Source organism: Diplotaxodon limnothrissa, linkage group LG7, assembly GCF_057381915.1.
Source record: "Diplotaxodon limnothrissa isolate DT_005_m linkage group LG7, D_limnothrissa_male_GT1.1, whole genome shotgun sequence".
Lineage (NCBI taxonomy): Eukaryota > Metazoa > Chordata > Actinopteri > Cichliformes > Cichlidae > Diplotaxodon > Diplotaxodon limnothrissa.
Genome location: NC_140602.1, coordinates 22,221,584 through 22,232,571, shown reverse-complemented (window position 1 = coordinate 22,232,571; position 10,988 = coordinate 22,221,584). Strand labels below are relative to the sequence as shown.

The following is a 10,988-nucleotide window of genomic DNA, read 5'->3' as shown; positions in this document are numbered from 1 at the left end:
CTGTTGGAAATTAAGCTTAGTTACGTGTTTCAGATCATCAAACAAATTTTAATTCTAAACAAATATAACCTGAGTAAATACAAAATGCAGTTTCTAAATAATGATTTTATTTATTAAGGAAAAATCTCTACTGTAAGGTACATCCTACAGTATTCTGGAGAAATTCTTAACAACCAAGCCCCCTTATGAGCCATCACTTGGCAACAGTGGGGAAGTAAAAACTGCCTTTTAACAGGAAGACACCTCCAGCAGCAGCAGGCTCAGGAAGAGGCGGCCACCTGCTGCAAATTCTTCGGGGGATGAGGGGAAAGAGAAAACAAGAAAGACAAGAGGAAAGAAATGATCCCTGATTTAAAAAAAAAAAAAAACAGCAAAGGGAATAAAAAACTAAAATTTAAAAATGTCTTCTCTGAAGTCTCACCCTCCAGTGTATGTGTAAAAATGATTCAAACAAAAGTGCTCATCAGATAAGAAGCTTATTTTCGTGTTTTCCGACAGCTCGCTCAAACCAGTTATACCGCAAAGGTGCGCCCTGACATGTAAATAACACTGACGTTAAAGGTAAAGCACGCACACTAGCAGGTTCTCTCCTCTCCTTGCCCAGCCAGTTACATAAGAAGCACACAAAGAAAAATTCTCCAGTTTAACATAAGTAACCACTATTTTTTCCAACCAATGACTATATTTGCATTAACCTCCTAAGACCCGAACTCTGCATTTTAAATTTTTCTTTGATATTTGGGCATATTGGGGCCCAATTAATGTAAAAACAAAGAATTACCAGATTTTTTTTTTTTACCTTATTGTTGTTTTTATGAAAAATCAGAGCCACATATGAGGATATTCGTTTAAAATTTTGATAGAACAGTAGCAGTATAACGTCCTCGTAAGTGGATATCAGGCCCTTGTAGAGCAAAATTGAGTATTTTGGTCTAAATAACCCAAAATGTGATGTTCACATATGTGGACGCCAGGTCCTAGGAGGTTAAATACGTTTGCTTAACCAGTAAGCAGAGGGGGAGTTTGAGACATCATGACATATCTCACCATCAAAGTCCCTCTGGAAACATGTGCTAGTACGAGCTGGTGTGCAGTGACACTTTGAAACTCCATCGGATTTAAATTTGGCCTTATAATAAAGTCTGGGGTTAGAGTTACTCAGGTTAATTTATTAGGGTCAGGTTTCACTCATCCAGTGTGTATCCTGTCTGAAGAAATTAATGTACATTTATAGACTAGAGCATATCTGTTTTTAACTAGTTATGATGCCTCTACATTTACTTAAGTGCAGGTTTAAAACATTTGCCTGATAATATTGTGGAATATTATAGTTTAAAATGTAGTTTAAATGTCCTTCAATTATCTTTATATACATTTAGTATTTCTTGAGTTGTTTTCCCAAAGAGACTGACCAAAACTCTTAGTTTTTATTCTTTTTAAATCAATACTCTTCAGGATTACCTTATTCAGGCCCTGACTAAAGTTTCTGCTTACAAGCTCTTTTAAGAAAAGAAAGTCACCGACTTTACACACAGGCAAAATGCAGCGTTGCCAGAATTAAACTAATGCCTTCTTGGATGATACTCCTCCCCGATCTCCTGCACTGCAGTGTATTGCAAAACCACAATGATTAAGATTAGTTACAAAGATGAATCAATTTGAACAAATAATATCACACAGTCTAGCTGGCTGAACACTGTTCACACTCTGGCAATTGAACTCTCATTCTTACAATCGTAGTCATGCTTTGACGCACACACACACACACACACACACACACACACACACACACACACACACACACACACACACACACAGACTGAAAGTATCATCAACAGCTTTAGGTCTAGAGTCAATAAAGCCATGTGGTAACGTGGGATATAAGGAGATCCTACTTGTCATTGGTGCAGATCATGATGCTCCAAATCACCCTAGAGCTGTACATTATAGATGACTTTGACCTCTGACCCCTTCTGAAGAAAGAGACAAATTTAACTTACACCCCCTTAAAGTGACGGCAAAGCCCTGCTCTTCCTGTAAAAGTGATAGTCTGTCCCTCTCAGTGGTCATCTTGGCCCAGTATGAATCCCAACATAGACCCAGTTATGTAAGGAGGAATGGAAAACAGCTCCTGTGCCAAACAGATTATCAGATTAGTAACAAGATAGTTGCAGCCAGGCTACTTGATCCTGGCACATCACAGCGTTACTGTCGGAGGTCCGGCCTGTCTGGACGAGCAGAGGACACGGGGGGTCATTGCCCCCCGCCAACCACCATGAAACAGCTCTGTCGTGATGTAACCGTGTGCGAAACCCTGTTGTGGAGTCCCTGTGGTGTAAATGACAGTATCCAGAGCATTTTACGGCACGGCTCATTGCTTTTCTCAATAAAAATTCCAAGAAACACTAAATCTGAATGTTATATAAGTTGTAATTAGGGCTGGGCGATATGACCCAAAATTCATATCTCGATATTTTTTACCTGGATGGCGATATAAGATATATATCTCGATATTATTATTTTTTTAAGCCATAAGTTAAGAACAAAAAGAGAGTTCTTAGTCACACTGTGTCCCAGCTGTCACACGGGCACTTTTATTTACATACAGCGTAGATGTACATGAAGAAATTACTCAAAAATAAATTATCAGCATTTATTAAATAATCATGGTCCATAAATAAAAGAAAACAATGTTGTTTTTGTGCATAACAAAAAGCTCACAATGGACTACTTGCACTAACACTTCCGCGTTCTATGTAGTCCTGCTCCAGTGCTTCCGGTGCGGTTAAACCATGGCGACGTTCTACACTCGCTGCCTACAAGAGCTCCCAAAATTGAACATCACCGATGTTCATCGGATTTGCAGAGTGACGACTACCCCCGCCAGCAAATTAGATAAAGGATTTAAGTTATATGCTGCATCATATATACACAACTACGAAGGTAAGAAAACGTAAATTAACCGACAAAGAAACGCTAGCTAACGTCAAATGCAAACACTACGTTACTCCGCTATGTCCTTCATTTGATGTCAGTTCTCTACATTACATGTTTTCTTAAACGGTGTTTTATGTCGTCCTAAACTATAGTTGAGGTTTTCTTAACTAATGTCACTTTTGTAGTTAGACACTGTTATAATGGCGTTAGGTAGTTGGCTAACTATGGAGGTAGTTAACTACCTAATGCTACTCTTGCTAAGTGTAAAATATATATGTTTAAGACATGCTGAAATGAGTAATACAGAAATAATGCTAATGGTACTTGTATCTTTATTCAGTGTCCAATAAAGACAGGTTGTCAGGGGAGGTCGGTGTGAGAGCCCTGTGCTACAGGTCGATGAGGAAGAGTGAGGCACCACACAGACTAAGTGTAGGCAGGAAGCTGTGTAAAGTTGTTAATCCCCGTTCAGTGGGGTTCAGTTCATTTAAGCATTAGTTAAGTTCATTCCTAAAGGCCCATCAACTTGAATGTTTTCCTTGTCTCCCTGCTTTATCACTCCTAATTTGACTAGTCAGATAGTTAAATCAACGTGTGTTTGGGTGATCAGAAACATTTGACAACAAGTTAATACTGCAAATATACACAATCTAAGTTATTACAGTTATCAAGCATGGTTAAGTTGTTTTAATAGGGAGAGAAGGAAACACTAAGCATTCAGGAGGGTGCGTAACCATAACACTGAACTATGTTCCTGTTCGGCTCTTCCATGAAGATGTTACATTTTTAATTTTCGTTCTTTCTTCTTAGATTAAGCTTCTGGATTCATCGCCGGTGATACTGACACATAGCCAGTGCTCCTGTGTGGCAGGCGCTGTTATGTGCAATCACACAGTGGCACTGCTCTTCCAAACAGCACACTACTCACAACTCAGAGTGCCGGTTGTCCCCCCTGTGCATAGCTGCACGGAATCTGAACAGCAATGGCACAAGCCACGGACAGTGGTAATTTAAATGAGGTTAAAGTTTTTGAATTAGTCCATGTTTACATATGAACAGCAACACCATCCATAGTAAATGTGTCTTCTGTTAGGGTGTGAAGCCAGGACCCATCAACTCCATGATCTTCACTAAGCCGGTACCAAATAGGATGGCCCAGACTGGAGTACGGTAATTAGATTTGTAAAATTTGGTTTCACGTGTTACAAATGTATGTTGCTATTTTTTTCATACATACATGTGTCAGAATAGGTATTAATTTACATACAACATTACACTTTCTGAAGACGGCTAACTCAGTCATGTACATATACATCCCAGTCTCTAACTTATGCACCACTGTTTTACACCTTTTAGTTTTTAGTTTAGTTGTTGTTCAGTATAACAACCTTCTTCCTTACATTATTGTCATTGATGTTTTCTTTAGGAGTGGCTTCTACAGAGGCATGGTGGGTCCGTTACCAGATCCCTGCTTGTTCAGAATAACGGAGGCATATGCAAAATTTAATATTGAGGACAGGCCACTTGTGACCACAATGAACATGAGACCTGACAAGCCCCTTGTGGAAAGTGCCTTTGGGCTGGTGCAGGAGGGCAGTGTTCTGTCATATCAGCAGCCGGTTTTGACAACCCGGTACATCACACTACACCGCGATGCACCACCAACACCGCACTTGCCTCTGGAGGGGTATGACATCTTGCCATCAGATTGTGTGTTTGTGTGCTCAGAAGAAGAGCTTCTGCATCTGAAAAGCTTGTCTGTAACTCTGGAAATGGCTCACAAAATAGAGGAAGCTACACGTGAGCAAAGCTCTTCGTCTGAGTGGCATCAGCTCCGCAGGCCCAGAGTGACTGCCTCTAGGTTTCGGGAGGTGTGTCACGTCAGAGGCCAGAGCTCGGCCGAGTCACTAGCAGAGCGTATATTGAAGGGAACAAGGCAGACAGCAGACATGAGGAGAGGAACTGAGATGGAGCCTGCAATAGCAGCAGAGTATAGTAGGCTAATGAATGTTAACTACTCACCCTGTGGTCTGGTCATTCACCCCATTGCTTGCTGCATCTCCTGATGGTGTTGTTTTTGACCCCAATGAATACCCCCAGTTTGGCTTCGTCGAATTCAAATGTCCCAATGTACAAAACTTTATTGACTGCAAATATGTGCAGATGGAATGTGGTACCCCTAAACTAAAAAAGAGCCACGCATATTACTGGCAAGTGCAAGGACAACTGCTCATCAGTGGGATGCAGTGGTGTGACTTTGTTGTGTGGGCACAAGAGGACTACCTAGTGCAAAGAATATACATGGATACAGATGTGCACAATGCAATCAGAGAAAAGGCAGACTATTTCTTTTTTTACATATATATGCCAAGATACCTGTGTTTGAAAAAATGAACAGTGAAAACATAGCAAAAAGAAAAACAGATCCTTCAGGCTGGCTGGAACAAAATAACTGATGTTTTATTTTCAATATATTTCATGAATTCTTTTGTTGTTACATGTTACCTTTATGTGACATCAATAAACTGTTATTTAAGCAATGGCATCAATTTAATTTTTAAAAACACACATTAAAACGTTGAATTTGTGCAGAACTTATTTACATGGTAAGTATTTAAAACTCCATGCCTAGCATACTGATATACATTTAGACAATAACACAACTGAACTGTAGAAAATGACAAATGGTATTTTTGATGTTCCAAAAGCTCAATGTCACTTATGATTTTAAAACGATTTAGTGATTTACTTTATAATTTTGATAAACAGTTTTGTTGAATCTGAATAGTAATATAGTAATATAATTAAACAGTATTATTAACATTAAACATTTGCAATGAATTTGAATTATCAATAACTGAAACTCAACTATCAGCACTCAAGTACCAGTTCTGTAATCAAGTATTGTCAGCTGAGAAGGAAGAAATGCAACTGTAGTGGCCTCAGCTGCAGGTCATTTTCCATAAGTTACTGGCACTGGTGTCTTGGGAAAAATCCATCTTGTCTCACTTAACCCATTTTTTAACTAATGCTGTGTTCTGGTAATTTGACAGCATACATGCCACTGCAAACAGTTGGTTGATATTATAAACATGTGACATGGTAATGATGCTATCAAAAAGTTTGTTCTGTTTGATCCTCCTAATGACTCGCTCCACATGTACCCTGAGTCTGGCTATGGCCTGCGTCTCCTTAACCTGGTATGCTGGCATCTGCTTCTGCTTAGATAGAAAAGGTGGGCAGTACACTTTGCATTTACAACAATCAGTGATTAGGAAGCCCTTATCTACCATCACTGCCATGTCTTCAGTCAACTTCTCAGCAATGCCTGATTGTTTGAATAGTTCCTTGTCACTAACCGAACCAGCATACAGATTAGAGATGAAAAGTAAATATCTATTTTGTTTTCATTAAGACTGGAAAAACTTTCGAAATTTAACTGATGGTGACCTTGGTATATTTTAAACAGTTAGCTTGAATAGAACTTAGGTGTACCTGGTATAGAATCGGATGTCAGTGTCGGAGCCAGCAAAACGCTGTAACCCAAATTCTCGCTGGACACGTAACTCCTGTATTTCCTTCCTCAGAGTCTCCACGTCTTTGGACAGGTCTTCTGCAGCTGATGCAGATATGTCCAATGCAGACGGCTCAGGGACTGAGCAGTAGTCATGATCTCTTGTAAGACTTTGCTCTTCTTGATCGTCAGGAGGAACTAGTTCAGGGCGTCGCTCCGTTCTCTCCCAAACACTACGCCGCGGTGGTTCAACTTTATAGCCATTCCACTCAAAAAGTGTTGGTACAGCACCTTTAATAAGCCTCCTTCGACCATCGAGGGTTGTTGGCTCTATGAGTTGATCACTGGCAAAGTGTCTGCAGCAGACCCTGGTGTGAGAGGTGATCGTGAAATGATCCCGGCGTATGTTTACCGGCCATTGTCTTCTCAAGTCGGAATGGGTCGGAAAGGCATGAAAACTTAGTATGCCATTAAATTTGGCTGAAGCTGAACAAAGTGGGACACAGCAATGCTCGGAGTATTTCTTCTCCTGTTTTTGAAAATGTTCTGTTTTAAATACTTTCCTTTTTATACTCATTCTGAAGCGACATTAGCATAGCTACCGATAGATAAGCAAACGTACCGGAAACGCACAAGCGGTACTATTTGGAAACGGAAATACGTCACATGCCCTAGTGCAAGTAGTCTATTGTGCAGTCAAAATGTAAACTAATAGATGCTGAGCGTAATAACAAAGAGACAGATTTCACAGCTGCACCACGTCTCTGAACAGGTCTCTGAACACTAGTGATGGGACTTCCGGCTCTTTTTACAGATCCGGCTCTTTCGGTTCGGCTCACTAAAAAGAGCTGGCTCTTTCGGCTCCGAACCGGCTCTTCAGGTTGTTTTGTTGCTTTAATTAATTTATTATTAACAATAATATAAAATTATGCACAAAAGGAATTACTAACGTAAAAAAAGTGGTTTTATTTATATATGTTTATATATAAATATATGCGGTGGCCCCTAGAGACAAAACACGTACAAACTCCAAAACACATTTCTAGCATGAACTGAACTTCCAAAGCAGAGCTACTAGATCACTTAAATTACACAATTGAAAGAATGTGTGTATTGTTTGTGTATTTATACACAGGCACTCATATATATTCAAATAATTTAAAAAAAAGTTCATTTACCTGTTACTACCACACACCAAATCTGGTCGTTGGTACTTGCTGGCTTGTGTAGCCACAAGATAACAAAGGCTCAACACTGCGCCCAGCATCCTGGAGCACTTCTGTTGTCTTTTGTACGTGTTTTGAGTTTTTATGTGTTTCTGAGTTTTTATATGCTTCTGAGTTTTTACGTGCTTCGGAGTTTGTACGTGTTTTTACGTGTTTTGGAGTTTTTACGTGTTTTGGAGTTTGTACATGCTTCAGAGTTCGTACGTGATTTGAAGTTTGTATGTGCTTTGTCTCTAGGGGCCACCGTAAATATACTTTTATTTATTCACTCCACATAAAATGTAATAAATAAATCACATAATACAAAAATCAACTATTCACATTTCAAGTTTTAACTATTTAAATTTTCAGCTTTTTTCTTTTACAAATTTAAAGTGAAAACAACACAAAACACTGCAAACCACAACACAATTAAATATAAATTATAATATGAAAACAAAAAGAACATGCATATTCTCTGTCATATGGGCCTGCATGAATAAACTTTCTGAATCCTTTATCATCTGCAACCGAAAATAGTTGTGGATGATTACTATACCTTTCTAATGTTGTTGTCCCTGCCTCTCTTTCTCTCTCTCTGGCTCTGTTCCTGTGCTACTGAGTGTAACTACCGCCCCTCCCCCCCTCTGCCCAGCGTAAAGCACAAGGCTCGCTTGCAGAGTGCAGCGGAAAAAAAGTGCGAGAGAGGCTGAGAGAAAGAAAAAAAAACAAAACAAAACACGTGACGGCTCGCGATAAGGAGCCGGCTCGCGTCGTTCACGTCAAAGAACCGGCTCTAAGAGCCATTTCGTTCGCGAACGACCCATCACTACTGAACACGTATCACTCCGCGAGGCTCCTCCTCGGTAGCCGTAGTCCTCTGACAATCCATCAAGCGGTGCAACTCCGTAGCTTAGCAAAGTCATATTAAAACATTTTTTGACAGATTGCTGAGCGCTGTGTACCACATAAAATCGGTTCGCGGTCAGTAAGCACAACCAGAATTCATACATAAGGTGCACTGTCGATTTCTGAGAAAATGAAAGGATTTTAGGCCGTGCAGCCCCTCCGGGCTGCATGTCGTTAGCGCGGTTAGCTCGTTAGCGCGGTTAGCTCGTTAGCGCGGTTAGCTCGCTAACACGTTGACACCGTCCAGCTCCACGCACGGTAACTCGCTAACGGAGATTTTCCGCTTTCATCTTGTCATTGCCTGCAGGTGAAGCTATGGGGGAGGCGGAGTTGTGTTCAGTGAAGGAGAGGCGAGGCCGAGTAACGTTGCGTAGAGACAAAAGTGGACGAAAGAGAGGCAAACCTGCGGCTCCACAAGTATAATTATAACGTAACATAGACTATATCGATATAAACGATATTGTCACATCTTATATCTCGTATGAAAATATATCGATATTTTAAAAAAACTCGATATATCGCCCAGCCCTAGTTGTAATGGCATTAAAGTGAAGGCAGCTTAAAATGTGGAGTTAAAATCTCAAGTGTGAAATTTATCTCTTAGTCTTTAGCTCCTCTTCTGTGAGTGATGGAGATTTAAAAAGAAAATTATAACCCACTAAACATGGCTGAAATAGCATAACATTGTCTCCTTGGTCAAACCTGTTCTGGGTATGATGCCACAAACAGGGTAAATGGATGGATGCTGATGTTGTTTCCCATGTATAATATTAACTGATCAGAGTGTGTTTACATTTCGCTGTAGGTCATTTTTCATTAGTAATGTCTGTGCTTGTATTGGGAGCATTTATATGTGGGCTCATGAATGAATTTTTCCTTTGGTTCTGCGTGAATAAGTGACAGATGAGCAGAATTTTACTTTGCTCATAGAAATTTGAATCAAGGAGTAGGAAAGCACTGACGCGGGATCATCTCTGTTTCTTTTTATTGGCTATATGTTTCTTTATCTTTAAAATTCCAAACTCAGTGATTAGGTAACTATGTGACATTACCATGCCCACCATTTTGGTGGTGGCAGTCTATGGTCACCTAAGTCTAAGTGCATAAGGCCAAAGTCACACCGGCCTGGGGAACAGTCAGTGACCCCCTGACTCCCTGAGCTTGGTTCTGCTGTAGGTTTGCTCCTGTTAAAAGGGAGTTTTTCCTTCCCACAGTTGACAAGTGCTTGCTCAAAGAGGGTGATCTGATTCTTGGTGGGGGTTTCTTTGCATTACAATTTAAGGGGTCTTGAGGTGACTGTTGGGATCAGGCACTTTAAAAATAAAGCCAATTAAGGTGCCGGTTTAGTTCAGTGAGCCAGCAGGTGACCAAACCTGCTGTTATTTTGTTCACGTCTGCCTCCTGTGTCCTGCATTTGGGTCTTGCTGTACATTTTTAAAACATTAATGAAAGTATCTTAAGCAAAAGCAAAGAAACCACACACATCTGTGGCATTCACGCTTACATCCTAAGAAATAAACATTTGAGTAATAAAAACATAGATAATATATATCAAACATGCTTTACAATATCGATCAGGCTTATAAATAAATCCATACTGTAATGAGACCCATAGACTGATGGCCTATTTTTTGTATCAGGCAGAAGTCGGACGTTTTCATTTCTTTCACGCTGAGACGGCAAACAAACACCCAGGCAGAGCTCAAATTCTTGGCCTCGTTATTTGTAATGCAAAGAAATGCGCTGGGACACTTTTCCCCTACTGACCTATTTATGTTGTTTTCTGACTCAAACACTGGTGGGCTGCAGCTGTTTCCACATGACAAGCTAAGAACCAGTGTGACTTTATGGGGAATGTGGCAGAACAATAAAGTTTAGAGTCACACTGATTAGTGGTTCAACCTCACTTGCACGTCGTGTGTTTGCAGCTTCAGTTTAACTAAACAAAAGTTCAGTCTTTTCAGGTAAAAACAGATAACTAACAGGAAGGTGAAGACAGAGGGAACAGAGTTAACATATAAGATGACATTAGCATACTAGATTGAACTGTTCCTGTTTCACCACAGACTGCATGAACGATGACATGCTAGTCGCCCTCTGGTGGCGGAGTATAGTCTCTATGTTAGCAGCTGGAAATTACCTCAAATATACTAGATTTTACTAAATATAGTGAGAATGACAGATTAAGTTCATTTTATCAGTTGGTCAAATGTTCAAATTCCTGATTAGATTAGAAAGAGTTTTGAGAACATACAGTTTTTTTCAGTAAGTTTTGTATTTTTTAAAGGATAACTTAATAAGTTGATGCTAATGTTACAGTTAGCAAGCAAAAGTTCATTGACTAGCTTAACCGCCTTCATTCTGACTCCTATTTTATACTCACTCTTTTCACCCTTGTGAACTGTGGCATGCATTTCTAGTGA

At 39.9% G+C, this 10,988-nt stretch overlaps 1 protein-coding gene across 2 annotated transcripts; it reads left to right on the top strand.

Annotated features, from left to right (window-relative positions):
* The first annotated feature begins 2,766 nt into the window (after window positions 1–2,766).
* On the top strand, window positions 2,767–5,376 carry LOC146628253 (uncharacterized). 2 transcript variants are annotated; one of them, XM_085357683.1, is made up of 5 exons: window positions 2,767–2,943; window positions 3,278–3,369; window positions 3,748–3,942; window positions 4,031–4,107; window positions 4,364–5,376. In XM_085357683.1, exons 1-5 carry the CDS (start codon window positions 2,793–2,795, stop codon window positions 5,001–5,003), a joined length of 1,155 nt encoding a protein of 384 aa, XP_085213809.1. In that variant the 5' UTR covers window positions 2,767–2,792; the 3' UTR covers window positions 5,004–5,376. The 2 variants fall into 2 exon arrangements, with proteins under 2 accessions (XP_085213809.1, XP_085213808.1); XM_085357682.1 differs by lacking the exon at window positions 3,278–3,369 and having other exon boundaries at window positions 2,861–2,943.
* The last annotated feature ends 5,612 nt before the right edge of the window (window positions 5,377–10,988 follow it).